General features: G+C 39.2%; 2 protein-coding genes across 3 annotated transcripts; both read right to left on the bottom strand.

Moving 5' to 3' along the window:
* Window positions 1–2,851: 2,851 nt before the first annotated feature.
* Window positions 2,852–11,029, bottom strand: iffo1a (intermediate filament family orphan 1a). The gene is made up of 10 exons (XM_014011352.1): window positions 10,704–11,029; window positions 9,408–10,473; window positions 5,893–5,953; window positions 5,621–5,716; window positions 5,343–5,483; window positions 5,084–5,241; window positions 4,896–5,013; window positions 3,682–3,771; window positions 3,461–3,591; window positions 2,852–3,387 (listed from the first exon to the last, which is right to left on the bottom strand). Exons 2-10 carry the CDS (start codon window positions 10,331–10,333, stop codon window positions 3,234–3,236), a joined length of 1,875 nt encoding a protein of 624 aa, XP_013866806.1. The 5' UTR covers window positions 10,334–10,473; window positions 10,704–11,029; the 3' UTR covers window positions 2,852–3,233.
* A 1,166-nt stretch (window positions 11,030–12,195) lies between these two features.
* LOC106519604 (glyceraldehyde-3-phosphate dehydrogenase) lies at window positions 12,196–16,981 on the bottom strand. Of its 2 annotated transcripts, XM_014011351.1 has the most exons (12): window positions 16,925–16,981; window positions 16,632–16,679; window positions 14,698–14,797; window positions 14,455–14,564; window positions 14,288–14,378; window positions 13,898–14,013; window positions 13,741–13,822; window positions 13,507–13,658; window positions 13,340–13,418; window positions 13,140–13,223; window positions 12,572–12,669; window positions 12,409–12,478 (listed from the first exon to the last, which is right to left on the bottom strand). In XM_014011351.1, the coding sequence occupies exons 2-12, from the start codon at window positions 16,652–16,654 to the stop codon at window positions 12,409–12,411; spliced, it is 1,005 nt and encodes a 334-aa protein (XP_013866805.1). In that variant the 5' UTR covers window positions 16,655–16,679; window positions 16,925–16,981. The 2 variants fall into 2 exon arrangements, with proteins under 2 accessions (XP_013866804.1, XP_013866805.1); XM_014011350.1 differs by lacking the exon at window positions 16,925–16,981 and having other exon boundaries at window positions 12,196–12,478; window positions 16,632–16,654.
* Between the last annotated feature and the right edge of the window lie 4,465 nt (window positions 16,982–21,446).

Raw genomic sequence — 21,446 nt, 5'->3', positions numbered from 1 at the left:
GGTCCAATCGGGATGCAGACAGTCTGAGTCTCCACCTGCACACAAACCTTTTACACACAAATGGACATTGGCCATAACATCACCTCTGGATGAAAGTTATATTTTATGGAGGAAAACATTTTTGTTTACTTCACAAAATAAACTGAGTTCTGTCAGAGTTAAAATAACCTGTTTTTGCTGTTCTTAATGTTTTGATTTAAGTTTTTGGATCAACGGAGAGCCCAACACTATGGGAAATCCTTATGGAGAAAACTGTGTGGGATTAAAAGTAGACAGAGCAGATGGTGATCTGGAATGATCAGCCCTGTGAAGGAAATGTAACTGATTAATTGAATATTAAATGCAGTATTGTATTTTATACTTTATGATCATTTCAGCCTGTAAGGTTATCATGTGTCTTATCATGTGTTCTTTCCTTAGCCTAAACAAAACTGAGTACGTTCTGACATCTGGCATAAAATATAACACCTCCAAGGATGTAACCTGGAAGAAAGACATAAGCTCTATTCATTATTATAATGAAAAGAAGTTGTCAGTGTTTTTGCAGAGTGTCTGCTCAGAGCAGAGCTCTTGTCTGTTTGTTTTGGTTCAGCCGAAGGTCTTGCTGTGCTGAGTGCTGTACTGTGAACCTGATTGGAGTCAGAAGATCAAAAATAAAGATTTAAAGAAGAAATTCAACTGGATTCCTCTTTTATTTTGGACATACAATTTTGAACAACGTATATTTTTCCAACATCTGCATTAATCCTTCCAGATTCATCTGTGAGAAACCTCCAGGATCTGCACAGAGCTCATGTGTGTGAAGCTCAGTTCAGTGTGTAAAACAGTCTCAGTCCAGGATCCAGAAGCAGCAGCCAGGCTGCTTTCAGGAACCTCATGTCACAAACAGTTAAAGCTTCCTTCTAGTTKGCAGCTTTCTRCAGATTTGTAGCCTTAATCTTTGTGTTTCTTGTCTTTTATTCTAAGTTTAGTCAGCTTTGCTTCTTCAGCTGACTTCTGTTCTTGTTAGGCTCAGATTAGCAGGGCCTGCTTGATAAAAGTGGGATTAGATAAAATAAGATTTAAGATATACGATTATGTTCTTCTCTCTGCTTCCTTTCATTTCATTGTTTTGTATTTTTATTTTTATTGTGTATAAAAAAATGTTTTTTAATGAAATGAATAAACGAATGAATGAATGAATTAATGAATGTTCCTCAACAATTTTGAGCAACTTCTGATGTAGCATTTCAAAATAAAAGCATTCCCAATGTTTATATTGTAACTTTCTTTGCCCCAAAGTTGCTGTCTTTATTGTAACTAAACGGCTAGTTCAATGACAATCTGAATTTTATTTTAAGTTTAAAAAATGGTTACTATCAGCCAATTCCAACTTTATTGTCTAAAGTTTTGCACATGTAGGGTCAAAAATAATAAAACTTCAGAAAATTTCAATATTTTCCAACTTTAAATAAGTTGGTTTGATTTAAAGCAAGTTTTATTTATCAAAGCAATTTTCCCAGATGTTAAAAGTTCAACAACAGCAGAAAAGTTTCAAMATCTTTTATTTAGTTCTTCTCACACATTTCTGCACAGACTAAAGCAACAACAACAAAAATAAACAATCTGTTTACAGAATCTGCTCTGAGATCACGTTTAAATCTCTTTTCACTGCAAATGATCAAACTTTTCGTTTTTTTCCAGTCACCGTTCAGTTCCTGAGTTCATCTTTCTCTAAATGTCCTTTAACAAAACCAAACTGTTGATAAAAAGTTCAGTTAAAGGAGTTTCTGCTTCGTTTCACATCTGAAGGCRTTTGCACTGAAACAACTTTGTTTAAAGGTTCTCATCACAAACAATGAAATCAAACATAGAAAAAGTAAACGGTGTTGATCTGAAATGTGGGTCCTCACTCGGTGTAAACAAAACACTTGACATGAGGCTGACAAACACGGCGACATCTGATCGATTGATTCTGTAGGTAAACAAATAAATGCAGTGGGTTTTTTGTTTTTTTTATTAATCGTTGATTTTCGAACTCGTCAAGGAGTAAAAATCTTACAATCGTACACATTTTGTTTCTTAATGATTGTTTTGGTGTCTGGTCTTCACGACTTTGCGATGAGTACCTTTAAAATATATTCAAGTAATTCAAGAAATGATACAGTATATATTTCTATAAATAAAATAAATAAAAATCTATTTTACTCAGCTGTATTTTACACACAGCATAAAGCTTTCAGGATAATTAGCGGCACACACAGCTTTGTCAGAAACTCTACAATAGTTGGCATTTACAGCAAAACAAATCAGTTCATTTAATCCTTGTCAGCAAACTTAAAYATTATTCCAAATTAAAACTCATTTTTAGTTGATCTTATATTGAAATGCTATAATTTCTACTGTCACAATGATATAAATATGCAAAAATTAACATTTTTCTAAACACAAAGCGTTATTTGAACTTTAAAGGAACATCCAGTAAAAACAGTACAATTATTCATTTTAACAGCACATCAGAAAACAAACAAAAATATCTAATATTATCTAACAAATGGCAAAAAAAATATTCATGTTAGCAACTTTCTGCTCAAACTGAGAAAAATAAAAAAATCCCCAAAATATGAAATTGTGCCTTTCTGTTGAACTTTTCATGTTTAAAACTGTTTAAACATTTTCATGCTGGATTGAAGCTTAAGGCAAACTGATTATAAAAAGCTAAATGTTTCAACTTTTCTTAGTTTCTGTGAATTTTTCCATCCAAACATTCATAAAAAATGATTACTCTTAACAAAAAATAAAAAGTAACCTGTGCAAACTACATTTTTTGTGCATGATTGCTTTTCTGTTGCTTTTTAAACTGTGCAAAAAACTTGTGAAAATAAATGTGTTTCTTATTTCAGCCAGGAGTTCAAAATGAAAAATATATTTTAAAGTGCATCGTTCCATTTACAGCAAGAAACCACAAGGGGCAGCAGAGATGCATCCAGTGAAAGACGGTTTTATCTTTTACCAAAGCTCTTCAAATTCTCTCTCAGAAAATATGAAACTGAACGAATCTAATTTAATTTCAGAAAACAAAGTCAAAGTTCTCTTTAGCTGCGTTTTGATGAGTTGACATGTTTTGGATCAACAAAAGAAAAGAGAAATCTGTTCTTTTAAAAACACGTCTACTCTAAGTCACCGGATATCACCGACGCAGGTTTTTTCTGTCGGTCTGCAGGGTCAGAGGGAGACCCAGCAGAATGTGTGTGTCAGGGTTTTCTCCAGCTCTTCGGAGMCACGGCAGCGTTCAGGTTGCAGCAGGAACCGCTGCTGATGTCAGAGTTGGCAGGAAGAGCCGGTTTCTTCCTCTCCTCCTCGTTCTCAGAGTCGTCTGCTGTCAGCGAGATGAGGGACGTGGACCTCCTGTAACACAACAAACATGAAACGTAAAAGATGAAACGAGGGTTCCTCCTGAGGGAAACTCGCCCGGCCTCACCTGTCCCCGCTCTGCGTGATGAGCCTCCTGCAGGTCTCCATCTGCACATCCAGGCCTCGTTTCATGGAGCACATCTCCATGTACTCGTGCAGGTGGCGGTTCATGTCGCTCTTGGCCGTGGCCAGTTCCAGCTGAGCAGAACAGAGCAGAACCGATCGGATTATTACTGGTGAGCTTTATTCACTGCGGCGTCTGTTTCTGACCCAACRTCAGCGCCTCACCTCGATCTGGTCGATGGTGTCCTGGTATTCCTTCTCTCTGGATTTAAACAGAGACTCTGTGTCTTTGATCACTTTCTCAATGGATTCTTCCTGCAGAGAGACAAACATTTTAAACTCAGTCAGTGTTTCAAAGAGTCGTCTTTACTGAAAACTTTACTGCAGGGGGGCCCAAACTTTTTCCCTGAGGGGGCCAAAATTATATTTTATTTGAGAGCTGCAGGTCAAACGCAATAATATACGTGAAATGCAACTAGATTTTTAAGTAAAGTTTGTTTATTTTTATGATTAAGTCTATTTTTTAGGCCCATGGAGAAAGTTAGATGCAAACTCAAGCAGCAAAGGCTCATGGGACATTTGGTAAAATGATAAAATATGAGTATTTATGTTCTAATAAAGGTGCAAATCTACATGTGTGCTCATGTGCAGAGGATGACATGAGATTACAGCCTAATAATCTGGGTGGCGAGCCAAATCAAATATCTTGGTGGGCCATTTTTGGCCCACGGGCCCCACTTTGGGCACCTCTTAACTGGAAGCAAAATCTAATTTTTATTTTAAACCTGTGGTTATTATTAGTTTCTTAACAGCAGCTGTTTGTTTGAAACTCATTTTCTAATCTGTTTTCATCTCATCTGCTCCTAAAAAAAGAAAAAGAACATTTTTACCCAAATAAATCCAATATTTTCAGCTTCTGACCAAAATCTTGAGCAGCAATTAGAAAATTTTCATGTAATGTTTGATTATTATTTATAATAAGATTAAATAAGAAACTTATAATGTGAACTTTAATAAAGAGTTACTTTAGGTATTACATTTATAAAACATGGCATTTTATAAAAATAACATTTTTGTTTCATTCAGTAAAACTAAAATGGTTCTTCCGTATCCAAGATGACTCCGAGCTGCTGCTCTGTTTGCTCTTTAACTCAGCATGTTGTTCACTTTCTGCTGGATTATCAGCTTAAACAGCTTACAGCTCAACAGGAAACAGAATACCATGAGCCTGAACACACCTGAACCTGCTGCACCTCGTTACAGCATCGGCCTAAAAACAACTCGTTCACCGGATCATTTGACGAGGTCGAAACAGATCTGTGAGCAGATCCACGCGGGACGCTGAACGAACTGCACACGTGGATTTATTTCCACACCTGGATCTTCGCGGGCTCCACAGAGGGACACGCCGAAGGAAAAATAAAAACGTGCATGCGCACCTCKCCTTGTGATTCGACTCCCAGTGAACATCCAGGAAAATCTTCCCACAGCAGAAGAGTTTCTTCAGTTTCCTCCCAGGCCAAACTGTCACAGTCATCCTCGAACTCACACTCCCTCCTGCACAAAACGTCGGTGTGTTTAGAACTCACTCAAATAAAAAAATAAAAATAAATAAATAAACACCTACAGGTGATTCAGCATCCTCTGCATCTGCTCGTTGATCTGATTGGCCGACGTGCTGCACGACTCCTCGTCTCTGCCTCCCTCGCTCTCCGACACGCTCAGCTCGTCTCCGTCCCTCAGCTTCCTGCTGCATCGGCTCAGCGTGGAGGGGGGCGTGGGCACCTGATGGTGTGTGAGTGTGTGTGTGTGGGGGGGGACAACATGTGTGTGTTTAACAGCTGAGGCGAGGGAGTCCAGGAGGACGGACGTGGCCGAGGACGTACCTGGAAGATGGGGATGACATCATCGCAGTTCCTCTGCTGGGCGACGTCACACAGGCGGGCGGTGATGTCGATGCGCCGGCAGATGTCCATGTCCACCTTCATGGCCTTTTCCTGGATCTTACTGTCCAGATCTGACAGGTCCTGAGGGGGAAACGTGGWGGTAGAACCAAATCAAACCATAAGGGCTTCTGAAATGTGTCTAAACTAGTAAAAGTGTTGACCCTGCCCCAACTTTTCTACACATCTCACTCTATACTTTGAATTAAAACAAAGCTCACATTGCTGACGAGTCCTTTGAAAAGAACCAGTTCTGCTTTGAGCTGCTTCACTCTGAGAGCCAGCTCATCTTGGCACACCTCACTCTCCTGCAGGTCCTGCAACACCCACAAACTATGAACATGTCTGCCATCGATATCTGCTCAGGATAAACAGATGTATCTCATCGGGTCACAAGATTAAAAAAGATGCACTGATCATGAGATGATTCTATAAAAGTAACTTTAAATTAACATTAATGTATTTTTAATGAATTTGTGAAATAGTAACAAACCTCTTCCAGTTCAACCAGTTTCTCCTGCAGGTCCATCCTGGCTGCGTACTCTTCCTCCCACCTGGAAACAAACAAAAACAGAAGTTTTCACTGCAGATAAAAAAGCAGTGGCTAAGGTAATTAAGCAGAACTTCCACATCATGTCTGGAGGACCAAAACTGATACAATTAGAAATAAAAGCAGAAATATGGACCAATAAATAAATAAATAAATACATTTAAAATGCAATAAAAACAAACAAAAGCAAAGGTACAGGTAAGTGTTGCCTTTGTTTTAAACTAAGCTTTAAACTTTAAGCTAAACTGCGGCAGAACAAGCACAGTAGATCTGCATATGGATCCTGCTCCTTCCTGTCTGTTGACCAATAGGAGCGGAGATGACCCAAGAAGTTCCGCCCACCTTATATGCATAATGAGGTAGAAATGCACAAGGTAAAATAAAAACAGGAGACAGAAAAAACAACACAAAGACTCATGGGAAAAATTATAAAAAAATAATTAAATATTATCATTTAAGTGATATAAATGCATGTACAAGTCAAAGGATAAACAAACGATATATATTTATAATAACAGTAAAATGTTAATTATGTGCTAAATCATAATTTTTTGGAACTAAGCTGGAAAAATAAATATAAAGGTCAGTTAAATTATAAAACATGAGGTAAAGTTCTCCTTTTTTAATTTAGCTGTTGCATTTTAAATATATTTATCCATTTATATAAACAGTTTCTGCTTTAATTTTTAATTATGTCAGATTTGGTCCTCTATAATCAGGAACTTTCATTTTAAAACGTTCTGACTGCAAATATACCAATACCATTATTATTACTCAAAATGTTATTTATAGATTTAACACTTGGGGTTTACTGATATTTTATTTTATTTTATTAMCTTTTTCAGGGTACTGAATGAAACTTAGATGTTTTTTCAACAAATTGCACAAAGCTTGTCATGACTGATGTTCTTTACTTTATGATAAAAAAAACAAGTTTGACAATCTAATGAAATAAATCTAATTACTCAGATTTTTATAAACAGATCTTGAGTCTAACATAAAAAAGCTAAAACTGAGCGACWTGTGTGAATCTATTAAAGGAATCAATAAGAAGCTGTTTGCATTCAGAGCTCTAAAGTGGGACATTTATCAGGAAATGATGTGACCAGGACCAAAAAACATGAGCAGGTTGGCTAATTTAGAACTCTGCTGGTGCATTTCCAGGGGAAAAAAAAAAGATCAACGTGCTTTTTAACGGCACACTAAAACTAAAACCTATGAAGGAACCCAACTCAAATGCTGATCAGAAAACTGTGTTTTCAGTGAGCAGAGTCAGTGAGGACGGCGTCCCTCAGACAGCTGGACAGACCTGATGTCCCCGACTCGGGTCTGTTTGAAAGTCTCGACACGTGTCTCTGCAGTGAAGCTGTCGATGAAACCTGACTGAACCCRCAGCAGCTGCTGCTTCGTCACTGATGACGTCAGAGCTGCTGCTTAAAACGATGACTTCAAGAACTTTATGAGACTGGAGCTGAGAGCTGCAGAGACTAACGTCACGTTTTTAACAGCTTTAATTACAACAAACTGAACACAGCAGTGGGATCATTCAGCTTCTGGTGAAGAAAATGTGGATTGGGGATTTCTGTGAAATTTCTGCTCTTATTTTTTTAATATTATAGAGCAGATGGGTGTTTTCTGGTTCATTGGAAGCTTGCTAATCGAATGTTCACCATTTAACTGAGATTAATGTGACTATTAACAGCAGAGCTGTGATCAAACACAGGCTGCAGGTCAAATAAACAGAAAAGGAAAAGTGGAGCCAAGACTAAAAGGAGCAGAAATCAGATCGATGTTTGTCTCTCGCTGGAGTCATCACCACAGTTCATCGATCACAGGAGCCAACACTGACTGTGCAACTAAAGCCAACACTTACTGCCCTCTTTAACCAGCAGAGACAGCRTTTAGCATCTTAGTTTTCATGTTTTAAATCCGACGGAACAGGAGAAGAGCTGTCGAGATGAAGGAGAGGAGCAAAATTAACACGAGAAGGCAGCTTCGGGAGGACAGAGGAGCTCTGAAAACTGGAGAAGAGGAAATGTTCGGAGGGTGAGCGAGGCAGAGGAGATGAGGGAGGTGGCAGCCTGGGTTACATCACTGCTGAGTGTCACAGGCCACTGCTGCAATGCAGGTAGCAAAACCAAACTCAGCAGGAGGAGGAGGAGGAGGAGGAGGAAAAGATGGATGGAGGAAGGATAAAGAATAGAAAACAAGAAGAGCGAAAATAGCATCTGTGTTTTTACAGCTTTATTCATTTTCAAACTACCCTCAACTGCTGGCTCCTGGGCCATATCTGCACACGAGTTCATTGTACCAGGCCTGTGAAGTATTCAGTTTAAATTTAATCTGATACAGAAATCACCTTCAAAAATAGTGCATGAGAGCATAATTACCACATAATTAATCATCTAAACTTAGAATTTTAAAATGTCAGTGGGAGAAAAACCTTCACCGTAGTTTGTTTTTAAGTTATTGTTTTTGTTTTAGTCCAGCTAAGTTTTCAAATTTCTACTCATCAACATGGAAGTTTAATATTTGTCTCTAAGCTTAACAGATTCTTAATCCTTTTTTTCACTCATAACTTGTAAAAAAAATAAAATAAAATCAGACAAACGGGTGTTTAATAGATCAACTTTAGAACCTAATCAAAGATCACCTGATCAGTAAAAATGACTATTTTTGCACAGGTGATCAGATGGAATTTAAATGTAACACTTCACAGGCCAGATACAGTGAACCTGTGTGCAGATTTGGCCCATGAGCCACCAATTGAAGGCAGCACATTACTAATTTAGTTTAAAAATGAACAAAGGCTATTATAAAACTTTCTAAATTCTAGGTTTTTAACTTGACGTGTAAAGTTTTATCAGTTGCCGTGTTGATTGTAAAGTCTGACTTTGTTAAAATAAATTATTTACTTGTAAATTTAGACTTCAGAGACCCCCTGAAACCAAAACAAACGGCCCCAAAAAACGTACATCCAATGATTACTTCCTGAAAGTTTCACTCAACAGATTGACACACGAACACAGGTGATGATAAGTGAAACAGGTGCTCTGAAAAAAACACACACTCATTGGTGAAATTGCTTTTCAGTCCTGCTGCTGAAACTGATGTGTCTGAAGGTTTGTTCTGAGAAAACATTCAGCATCAGCAGCATCACGAAGTAGTAAAGTCAGTGTTTTCACACAGCAGAGYTGTGATAAAAGTCAGCAGAACAAATTTCTGTCATTTACGCCTGACACTGATGAATTTACTGTAAAAAAAAAAGCCTTTTCAGACTAATAGCATCCAATGGATGACGTCATTCAGCTTCTAAGATGAACTCTGAGATAAACTTCAAATAAAATAACAACAGAAAAGATGTAAAGAATCCTGAAACTTACCAAAAATCACAAACTTCAGATTCATTTGGTTCAAAATTTGACCTAAAATAATAAAAAAAAATCAACTCTTATTACCTCCTCTTGTACTCGTCCCTCTCTCTCTTGACCTTGGCCAGCACGTTGTACAAGGCCCTGATCTCAGGGGTGATGGTGTCGATCTGGACCCCCACACCGTCCGGGTGCGTCCAGGAGACCCCGGGCCCCGTGGCGCACGGGCCGGTGCCGAAGCGGCGGTTGTGGTTGAAGGACCAGATGGTTCCGGGGATGAAGCGCKGCGGCGGGGGCAGAGCTGTGAAAGAAGCCTGCTTCTCGTTGATGTTGGTTCTGGTCGGGTCGCTGGGACTCAGACCTGGGCTGCTGGAGGAACCGAACCCGGCGGTCAGGTTGGAGTTGGAGTCCGTGTTCAGGTTGTTTCCCAGGAGGAGTGGAGGKGGGTTCAGGGTGGGGGAGAGGAGGCCTCCGGGCAGGTAGGCCGGGTTGTTGGAGTTGTGGAGCGGGATGAAGTTGGGTCTGGTTGGAATCGGTCCAACAAATCCAGTCTGGACCCCTGTGTTTTTGGTCAGGGGCTTCTGATGGCCCCCCTCCCCGCTGTTGTTGTCCACAGCCTGCTGCAGCTGCTTCTCCAGCACCTTGTTCCTGCGCTCCAGCTCGTGCACTTTGGCCAGGAAGCAGCGGAAGCGCAGGTTCAGGGTCTTCAGCACGCTGATGTTGGAGCCCAGGTCGTTRCGCAGCGCCGTGGCCGCCGGGGGCCCCCAGTGCAGGGGGCTGCTCAGGTGCAGGTAGGCYAGGCCCGAGGACGGAGGCAGAGCGCCCAGGTCCAGCCCGGAAAACCCATCGGGCCCGGGGCCGCCGTTATCCCACAGGAAGTACCCTGGATCCGGGATGGCGGAGTCGGTTTGTCCCGTCATCTGGTGGTGCTGCTGCGGAGCCAAGAAGCTGCTCTCCCCCAGGACAGGATTCATTCTAGAGTAGGAAAATCTGAAATGCTCGAAATCCGGCATGAACCCAGACTTTTATGGATTCAACACTAAGTCTGTAAATCCAAACAGGAACCAGGACCTGCAGGGTCYGTTTTCCTCAGTTTTAACCAGATCCTCTTYAGGAAGGAGAACCGCGGACTAAACCCAGATCTGATGGGTCTCTGCAGCAACAAACAAGCAAACAAAAGCAGCAAATCTTTACTGATGTCGCACCTTCAAGAATAAATGTTTCTAATTTCAGGAGCCCAGCTGCAYCCTGCAGCAAAATCACATCTGTTTACTTTTACGCAGAGACACAGCAGCGGCGACGCGCAGAAAATAAAAATGTTTTTACAATAAAATCATAAAGGGAATACTATTTTCTTTTTTAATGAACATTTATGCACCTTACCTGTTAGTCTGAGGAGGAAACGCGGATTTTGCTTCCAGATCAAAGAGGTAAAAACCAGAGCGAAGCTGCGCTGCTGCAGAGACCAGAAATAAACACAAGTGAATGACTGCGGCGGAACTTTACCGTAATGTCGCTGAGAGTAGGCAGACATTACCGTAATTCACAAAGTAGAGGGTAAACACAACTGTATACATTGACTTTTTCTCTAAGCTTATATGATCTAATAAGATATACTTTATTGTCCTCTAAGGGAAACTTTTTCAGGCAGTTTACAGGATGCTGGTAGACTATTTTTCTTCGCTGCACCCCCCCACTGAGTTCTAGACATAATGGATTGTGTGTGTGTGTGTGTGTATATATATATATATATATATAACTCAGCATTAAGCTCAAAATGCTTTGTGTCCATTTTTTGCGCTGTGTAATGAACTAATCCTTTAGGAAATAGATTCAGAAACAAGATTGTGACTTCAAACACCAAAACATGTTTTAGGGCAGGGCTATTCAACTGGTGGCCCGCAGGCCACATCCAGCCCACGAGTGACCAAAGTTCGGCCTGCCAACTGGTTCACTCATCTCATTTCTAAGAACATCCAACAGAGTTAAAACTACAAACAGTTGAAGATAAAACTATGAGAGTGAAAATAAAATTGGTTTAAAATTTTGGCAAGTCAGAGATCTCAAAATAATGTGTTATTTTTGTTTTATTATCACGGCTGTTATTACATAGGGTTATGTATGTTGTATTCATGATTAAATCCAGCAAAAKAAACCGTTTCAAAAGTTAACAGATCTTCACTTGGTTTATTTACAGCAGGGGTTCTCAAACTTTTTGGGTCTGGAGACCACTTACAAGGGTGAAAAATTTCCAGGGACCCCCCTCATAAAACCCATGCTGTTTTAAAAATAATTTGCTGTCGTTTTAAACCCTAAATTCCATAGTAATTGTTTTTGTTTACTAGTGCATTGTTCCCCATATGCATATTTTAAAAAAATCAAATCAAGAATTTATAGAATTTTTTTGAGGACCCCCAAGATACAACTTGCGGACCCCAGTTTGAGAACCTCTGATTTACAAAATAGCCTTAATTGCTGGATGTTCGGTCCCTCAACCGTTGGCCTGCCCTGMATCAACTGTGGCCCCTGGAGAAATTTAGTTTGCTTTAGGGTTTAGTAAAGGTTAAACTGTGGGCCTTAAATACAATTCACAAGCTTGGTCTCTTTAAAGCTAATCTAAAATTTTTAACTTCATTTTTTTGTTACTGTAAATAATTAGTTATACACAAATCAAGACTTTTTTTCCTCCCTAAATTTGTAYATGCATTTTTTTTATTATTATTAACGAAGTATCACAGAACAAATCTCTGCTCATTTTCAGCTTTTATTGTTTGAAAAACACTTCTGCAGCTCCATCTGAGGTTTTCGGTCTTGATTTTTCTCACTTGGGTTGATCATTTGTGATTTAAATGCTGCATTAAAAAACAGTCAGTCGTTCATCCCAAAGGTTTTTATTAAACATTCAGAAAAAAAACTCTAGGTGGACAAGAGGTGAAGTGCAATAAAACTATTCAGTAGTTTAGAGTTCAGTGATGGAGAATCTGATCAATCTTTGATGCTGAAATATTTTAATTTAATTTAACAAAAGGAGGATTGCTCTGGAGGTCAGAGCATCCAGTTACAGATTTCAGGACAAGGAAGCAGAAAGTTACTCTTTGGAGAACATGTGCTGCACCAGGTCACACACACGGTTGCTGTAGCCGAACTCATTGTCGTACCTAAAAACAGAAAACAGTTGCAAGGATGTTAATCAGATTACAAAAAAAATGTCTAACTTTGTAGTTTAGTCTGTAATTAATTAAACAACTTACCATGAAACTAACTTGACAAACTTGTCGTTCAGAGCGATGCCAGCTGCAGCATCAAAGATGGAGGAGTGACTGTCGCCGTTAAAGTCCGTCGACACAACCTGAGAGGAAACAGAGTTAGAACCAAGACAACAAAAACCAAATCACTGGTTTGGTTTTAAAGAGATACAGCAGGGCGTGTCAAATATCGCTACAGGGGACGGGGCTACTCGAAGCCCACAGCTCGGGGGGCCTGTGWGGGGGTGGGTTGCCCATTAATGGTAGGTGAAAAACTGCAACATGTAGCAGAACAATTTCACTCTTTAAAATGCATTTTGTTGCATTAAAACAAATTTTACATTTACAAATGATTTTAAATCTATTTATATTAAGTTGAACAAAAAAAATTGTTTTTTTTGGGTGGGTCTCATTGGCGGGCCAGATGGAAGTCATCCGAACTGCGGGCCATCGGTTAAATAGCCCCGGATTACAGAAAATGAACGTTTAGAAAATGTGCTTCCATCTGCTAAATTCCAGCATCAAACCATTTTAAATTTGTCTAAAAAATTTTTAAAAAGACTCTGTTTTGTACCTGATCTTCTGTGTATCCCAGGATTCCCTTCAATTGTCCCTCAGAAGCCGCCTTCACAGCCTTCTTGATGTCATCATACGTTGCCTGAAAAAAAAAAAAAAAAAAAAAAAAAAGGCTCAAACGATGTCCCAAAACCCAAGTTTAGAAATAAATAAATAAAATCATGTTAAGTGAGACTTCAGGTTTCTCGAGACTCTTACAGGCTTCTCCAGACGGACAGTCAGGTCGACCACAGACACGTTGGGGGTCGGGACTCGGAAAGCCATACCAGTCAGCTTTCTGTTGGACAGAATGTCATTTTTAGAACAGCCTGCTTCCTTAAATCTGCACTAGGTTTAGAAAAACCAGGTGGAGGGATCGAACTTACGTGTTCAGCTCAGGGATCACTTTGCCCACAGCCTTGGCAGCGCCGGTGGAGGCCGGGATGATGTTCTGGGCGGCCCCTCGCCCGTCTCTCCACATCTTACCCGAGGGACCGTCGACCGTCTTCTGGGTGGCGGTGACGGAGTGGATGGTGCTCTGGATGGAAACAAACATCAACATCCACGGCAGAACCTCAGGAYGCCGAGCTAAACGGGTCATTTCAGTTGGACCTTCTTACCATGAGACCCTCAACGATGCCGAAGTTGTCGTTGATGACCTTGGCCAGGGGAGCCAGGCAGTTGGTTGTACAGGAAGCGTTGCTGCGAGGAAGAGGAGGAAAATGTTAACATCCAGAGTTGCAGCTAACTGCAGAGACGGGACCAGCAGAAGCTCACCTGACGATCTTCATGGACTTGTCGTACTTGTCGTGGTTCACGCCCATGACGAACATGGGGGCGTCGGCACTGGGAGCGGAGATCACGACTCTTTTTGCTCCGCCCTTCAGGTGAGCCTAATGGGAGCAAATTGGCTTGATGTGGTGACAAATCACTTTTTTTTTTCGTTGCTCAAAATGAAGACAGTTTTTTTTTTTTCTCCTGAGAAATGAAAAAAGTATGGGGGGAAAAAAGGTAAGGGGGAAAAAAAGAAAAAAGTACGGAAAAAAAAGAAGTACGGAAAAAAAAGAAAGTATGGGAAAAAGAAAAAAACTAAAGAAAAAAGAAAGAAGTAAAGAAAGAATAAAGAAAAGTAAAAGAAAAAAAAGACAAAGTATCTGATAAACTTACAGAAGCCTTCTCGATGGTGGTGAACACACCGGTGGACTCCACAACATAATCCACTCCAGCGTCGGCCCACTTGATGTTGGCCGGGTCTCTCCTGCGTGGTTCACAGAAAAAGGATTGAGAATCCAGACTACTCAGGACGAGCGTCTAACCTTTGGAGCGTGACGTACTCTTGGAAAACCGTGATTTTATGGTTGCCGATGACCAGTTTGCCACCTTCTGTCTTCACTTCTCCTTGCTTCCAAGAGCCATGGGTGGAGTCGTACTTGAACATGTAGGCCTGAGAGACAACAAGAATGAAGCAGTCGCTGGTTTTAAAATCTAATTCCACGTGCACCGTCGAGTCTGAAAACCAGCAAAGCCAAACGTCTCCAGAACTGAACAAAAGCTGCAGATTTTCCAGATTTGCTCACCATGTACTCCAGGTCGATGAAGGGGTCGTTGATGGCCACGACTTGAACTTTGCCTCCAGCGATGGCGGCGCGGGTCACCAGACGGCCAATACGTCCAAATCTGAAAGGCAGATCGGCTCTTTAGAGAGGTCCTCTTAAATAAAGTGATGCAAGAAGAATTATTTGGAACTTTCACTGTAACCTTAAGATAAAAGCTTTAGCTGCAAGGCAAATGAGTCATTTTAAATAAAAGTTTCTCTTTCATCCAGCAGGTGGCACTAAATCCTAAATTAAAACAGCAGCAGAACAGACAAGCAGGCCATAAAAGGCCCATCGGCTGTGAAGATGAGCATGGACCCTAAAAGCCTGTTTACACCTAAAATGGTAATATTTATAAAGMTGAACCTGGAGTGATGGGTGAACACAGGGGCACAAATCTGGTGTATGCTCATTAAAACTCACCGTTAAAGTAATGTGACCAAAGAGCATTAACTCTTAATATTTGCACAATTAAAAATAAGATAAACGTGCAGGAGATGCACAGGTAGGTTGAAAGAGATCAGGAAAAAATGTGAAGTGTTCTGATTTTTATATAAAAATATGCAGAATATGCTGGAAAAAGCTAATTAAATTTGAACCTGAGGTCATCTTCTGATTTCAAAGTGAAGTAAAAACAAATCTTTTATCTTCCCTAAAGTTTCTTCATCCAGCCGCTGCATCTACAGTTCCTCATTAGTTTTTGTTCTTCAGAATAAAATCCGCTTTATTTGGCAGCAGAGTTTATTTAATCATAAATATGTATTAATTCAGATTTTTACACTTGACTGAAAGTTTTCAGAATTATAAAATAAACAGGATTAATTCTGAGTGATAAAAGCTGACAGTTTGTGCTCACAGGGCATGATGGGACATGCCAGTTCAGTTTCCCTTGGGTTTGTTTTGGTAAGCCGGCGGGCCAACATGGACCGGAGCCCATCCTTTTGTTTAGGAGCTGGCGTTTGCTCCGGTTCAGGTCGAACAAACTAAAACCTCCCAAGTGCTGCAGCTGCTTCACAACAACATCTGTGTCTCAGAGTCTGCAGTTTGTGCACCTCAGAAAGTCTGGAGTTAAATTTAGACCAGAGGGTAAAATCAAAGGAATGTGGCGACTGAGAGAGAACAGGGATCCAGACAGAGGAGGTGAAAGAACCAGAGAGCAGGCGAGTGCAGCTCAGACTCAAAACCTGAGAGAACAATCTAGAAATCATCAAGCCCACAACTTGTTAGGTCACATGGATGATGACTCAGCACTTCCTGTAGACTCACTTCAACGTGCAGCTCATTCTGGGGATGGTTTCTATGACGTCATTATTATAACTTTGAGCTTTCCTAATATTTAACTTTATTGCAAATATTTCTACAAAAAAAGCACATCTTTAATTCCTTAAAAACCTTATTTTCTTATAGAAATCTGCTTCAGAACACTGGTTCTAGTTTAATCTCCTTATGCTAGATTTCTTTTATTTTAGCTTGATTTTTAGTTTCAAGTTTTAGCTTCTAGCTAATGTTTTGCTATTTTAAAGCCAGAATCTCACATTTTAGATTAGTTGTTTAAGCTAACTTTTAGCAAGCTATTACAGGTTTGCTTTTATTATGGCCATTGTTGATGCTTTGATCTAGTGTTACACTAGTTTTAGGTATAGTTTACCTTTAAAAAGTAGCGTTTTGTTACTTTTTAGCTATAAAAATGCTTTCTAATAAAAAGAAAAACAGACCAACCACTTCTCTAGCTGTTTGCTTTTCCAGATTTTTAAATTTAAATGTGATGCTTCCTGGAGTCGTGTACAAATAGGTCTTAATGAAATGTAAAAGATTGTTTTTTGAAAAGCTCAAAAAGCTTTTAAAAGTGCACCATAATTAAATAAAGGCCTGTATGGAAACTTTTCTAACAAAAGCAAAAACATAAATGAGCTTACCCGTTGATTCCAATCTTCACCATTTTGTCTGATTTGAATTTGTCTTCACTAAAGAAAAGAGAAAAAAAAAGTAAGAAACTAAGCAAACTTATTTCCACAGCACATGCGTACGTGATATAAAACAGGAAATAGCTGAAAGGCGGTTTCAGCTTCCTGCTTCGCGTCAAACAAAGGTTCTCCAAGAAATTCACTTTTTAAAGCTTCCTCCCACTTTTAACTCAAACAACAACATAAAACAAAATATAAAAACTTATTCAAGTCCTAAGAAATTAAAAAACAACAGGAAAATTCACCTGAGCAAACGCTTCCTGCGCCTGAAGATGCTGATAGAAAGAGAGACGCCCGAAGCGGAGCCACGTCTTTTTATTCCAGCGGTGGGCCGCTGGAGCCACGCCCCCTTCTCTGACCGAACTTCCAGGTCACGCGAGCTTCTAGTCAAAGAAATGTTTCATTATAAAACTCCTCRTCCTTTAGAGAAAAGTTTGGAAATGCACCAGAACTCTTCTTTAAACTACAGATTTAATATGATGCATTAAGATCCTTTGTTTCCGCCTTATCTTATAGAAACATTCCTCCGCCAGGAAAAGTAGTTCCTCAGCAGGGCTATTTGAGGTCACCACAAAGACAATATGGAGCACTGAATAAAACAAACAGTTCAATATAAATACATAAAAATGTTAGTTTAATTACAACACAGTCCCCTCCCCAGGAACCCATGTATCTACACCACAACCTGTTAGTTAAGGTTTCATTAAAAACATCCAGTAATTAAATCTCAATTATAGATATTTTGATAACAGACAAGCAAGCAGGGTTGAAAGTTGGAAACAAAGTTTTAAGTAAATATGCTGTGTCAAGTGGTCTGCTAAATATATAGTTTTACATTTGTTTTAGGTTCAGAGAGTAAAAAATATGAATTATGTCCATAACACTGTGACATTAATCTGGATTACAAATGGACCCCTGTCAGATTGCAACACGTTCAGGAATATTTGTGCAACACAGTGTGTGGCTTCACCGTGTTTCAGCTGCTTGAACAGGTCTTGACAAAACACCATAAAGGCAACAAAAAGCCAGCTTTGTGAGCGAACACGCCTCTCATGATGCAACAGATTTTAGACAGAGTTTATTTAAAATTCAGCTCGATAAAGTCTTTGTTTTTGGTCAGGGGTGCATTCCAGCCGGACTGATAGTGGCCTCAATCTATACCGCCGCCGTGTTTTATCTAAAAGAGAAAGAAAGTGGGGGGAGGGGGTTTGTTTCCATAACAACATCAGAGTTTAGACAACCGATTAATAATTCAAATGTCCTGTCTGACATTTGTCTCTCTGCAGTTAAGGCTGTACAAACACTTAAAGTCTCACTTCCTGTTTTCATCTTCTTACTAAAGTCTGGAGGAAATTTCACTTATTTCACAAGTTTGTTCCAACATCTCCTGCTTTTAGTTTTTAAATTATACACTAGGCAACTTGTCTCAGTTACTGACGGCCTTTTAGAGAAAAAAAACAGACACTTTTCTGGACTTCTTCTCGTCTTAAAACTCATCAAGCGACTGATTCATCATGTTTTCTTATACCAGGCATTCAGTAAACCCAGGCTTGCCTTTCAGCACGTACTGCACGTATGAAAAGCTTCTCTTGATGTGGAAAAAGTCAGCAAGTCTCAGTAAAGTGAAAAATTTCCACTGCTGTGTGATGCCCTCTAGTGACACTAAAACGACAAAACGTGTAATTCTCTCAGCCATTTTTTGAAATTCAGTTGTCTTTACTCTTAATTAAAATTTAGAAAACATCAGGGATCAAGATTTGGCCTAAACTTATTGAGTTAATGTTGATGTTTGTGATTCTCCAGAGCACACAGCTGCTGATCAGTTTGTGATTATCAGATAAAACGAAGCGACCCAGTAAAACCAGCGTCCCCTCCACCAGCAGGATTAGACCATCCGTCTTCATCGAGCTGCAGCCTCTGCCTCGGCTGCAGAGACGACATGTCAGAGCTCTCCTGGCAGGCGGAGAACGTGTCGACCTTGTGTCGTCCTCTGTTCCAGGAACGGGCCTCTAATCAGCTCTGCAGAGAGGATGTGGGCCTAACTGGCAGTGAACCAGGTGAGGGGAGCTAAATGAGATGTGGCTGTCCAGCCCGGGACCACGAGGGGTTTTTAGATTCATAAATCATTCACTGTTTGTTTTTTTTTAACACAATGATTAAAGAGGCATTTAAAGAATTGCTTTCTCTAATTAATGAACTGATTTTTTTTTCTGAATATAGTTTAAAAAACGTATAAACACAAGACAAATGAGTCTGCAAAATGGCATTTTGATTAAAGATGAATTTAACTTTGTTTCAACGTTTTGTTAATAAAGTTTTATTTAAGACTTTCAGGCTAACTTTTTTCTGCTGTTGTTATATGGGGTGCCAAGTATAAAATAAAATGTTAAACGTTTTTTTTTTTCACTAGCATTTATCATTATTTAACTCACTTTTTAGTGTTAACACATTTTCCACTTACATTTTATTGCTATTTAGCTATTTTTTTTTACTAAATGTTAAATTTAAATGTTAAAACATATTTTTTAAAATCTCACATCCTAAATCTAAATGTTTACACCTAAATGTAAAAGCTTTTTAAAGGTAGTGCGACCCCTGCTGGTTACCACATGACCACAGCAAAAAAATGTCCACCTAACCAAGTTTTAAAATCTTAGATTCAGCCAAAAAGTCTTTTTGATCTTTTTTTTGAGACTGATTTACTAAACAAGAACTGATTGTGTCAGAATAATAATCTTGTTTTCAGAATGTGAAAGATTATTTGTCTTGTTAGTCTGAAAATTTGACTCAAATCAAGTAAAAAAAATTCTGCCAATGGAGTAAGAAAATTTTACTTGGTAAGATTCTTGAAATACTTGATTTGACTCATTTTTTTCTTATTTCAAGAATAGCTAGCACGCCAATGCAGCTAAAAGCTTCTCTACAAGACATATTATATATATACAACAAAGAAATTAGCTAAATAAAAAACTGTTAGTGATTTTTTTTTACATTTTATCTTACTCTTGGCGCCCCATATCATTAGGATTTTCAATCAGACAAATGAGAAACAACCTTTCTGTTTTTGCCTGATACATTTAGAATATTATATTTTAGGTTTGAGGAAATTAAAAAACAAAAAGTAAAGAATCCACTCCTCTTCTGAATCTGCACCTGCTGAGCCGTCGTGTTTCTCAACACTCAGCAGTTAAACGTGCTGACGGATGATCTCGTGCGCTATTACTAACAATTGTAGCTCATTTCAGCTCGATGTTGGGCCGTATTTCTCAGAACATGAGTCCACAGACGAGGAGGTAAATCAAATGAACGACACAGAAGAAGAAGGCAGAGACTCCCAGAAGCTCACCATGTCTGCAGCTGGTTTGAAATTTGCTCATTAGGTCAGAGACAAAAAGCCTGTTTTTCTTTTTTATAGGGAACGTTTGCAGCATCYAAGTTACTGCCTAAAATTCTGTTATTTTGTACATTTGTTATTAAATTTTCACTTCTGATATTGCTTTTGCRTGTCTGAAAAATGCTAAGGTTAAAAAGGCCCCAAAACAAAATAAAGTGATGTAAATCAAAGTTTCCCATTAATCAGATGTAAAATGAGTATAGATGAGGAGTTGCTCAGTTCACAGATGATTCCTTTGCTTTCAGATCAGTTTAAAAAAAGCAACATATTTGTGTGAAGCTCACAGAGTTTCAGTTACACAGGGATGCTCTCCCGCTCTGCACAGTTCGGGTGAAGTCAACCCCCAGGAGGTGTTTTTGTTTTGTTTCCTGAAGCCTGACCGGCTGCCTGAACGCAGCTTCAGGGGCCCGGAGGAGCCGAGCAGCAGGACAACGCTGTGAGCGGAAAACAAACAGTATTGATCCTGCTGGACTCAGCGGCGGGATCAATCACCGTGACGTTTACTGGGAGAGGGAAGAAACCGAGGAGCTGCTGGACTCTGGGTTTCTGAGAGTCACATTATCCGGGTCAGATTATGGCAGCAAACAGGGTCATGTTTCTGTTTGTTGAAAGGTTGACCTGAAATGACAGGATTCACAGAACAGATAAACACAATTAAACTCATAATTCACACAATTTAAACCCAGACATCCATAAAGTACTTGGGGGACAAAAAGAAAGAAAGAAAAAAACAGCAAGTAAAAGTAAAAATACCTTAACAGAAAATAAATGGTAAAACTAAATTTTACTGATGAGCAATGAAATAAAAGTCATAAAACTGTTCATAAAAATCAGAAAAGTAAATATAAAAGTACTTTTACACACTCTCTAAAAAATAAACTGTTGAATTTATATAACCTCTACAGTTTTAGTTCCATTTGGGCAAAAACGGTGCGGTTTCTGCATTCAAACTTTCTAGATGCTACAGGGGGCTTTTATTTTGAAAATAGGGTGTCAGACAACTTCCCTGGTTCTCTACCTTTAGTTTGACACCCTTAAAAAATAAAATCAAATCAAAAGGCTTTTAAAGAAATTTCAGGGGCGACTGTTAAGGGGTTAACCAAACTGGTTCCACTAAACCAAGCAAAGTAAATTTGATGCAGTATACATATTTCTTTATATTTACTTGGTTTAAGTAGAACCAGTTGATATGACTTGGTTGAGGAAATTCAACACATCATTTTTAGAGTGCAGAAACAACTCATTTCATGATGAATGTGAACATATTTAATTTTGTAATGAGGTATTAGATTTTAAAGTAAAGAAGTAAAATGATCGTTTTTAGAATAGAATAGAATAGAATAGAATAGAATAGAATAGAATAGAATAGAATA

Source organism: Austrofundulus limnaeus, unplaced genomic scaffold, assembly GCF_001266775.1.
Source record: "Austrofundulus limnaeus strain Quisiro unplaced genomic scaffold, Austrofundulus_limnaeus-1.0 Scaffold79, whole genome shotgun sequence".
NCBI lineage: Eukaryota > Metazoa > Chordata > Actinopteri > Cyprinodontiformes > Rivulidae > Austrofundulus > Austrofundulus limnaeus.
Note: the sequence above shows the minus strand (reverse complement) of the source record. Positions and strands in the feature narration are given on the sequence as shown.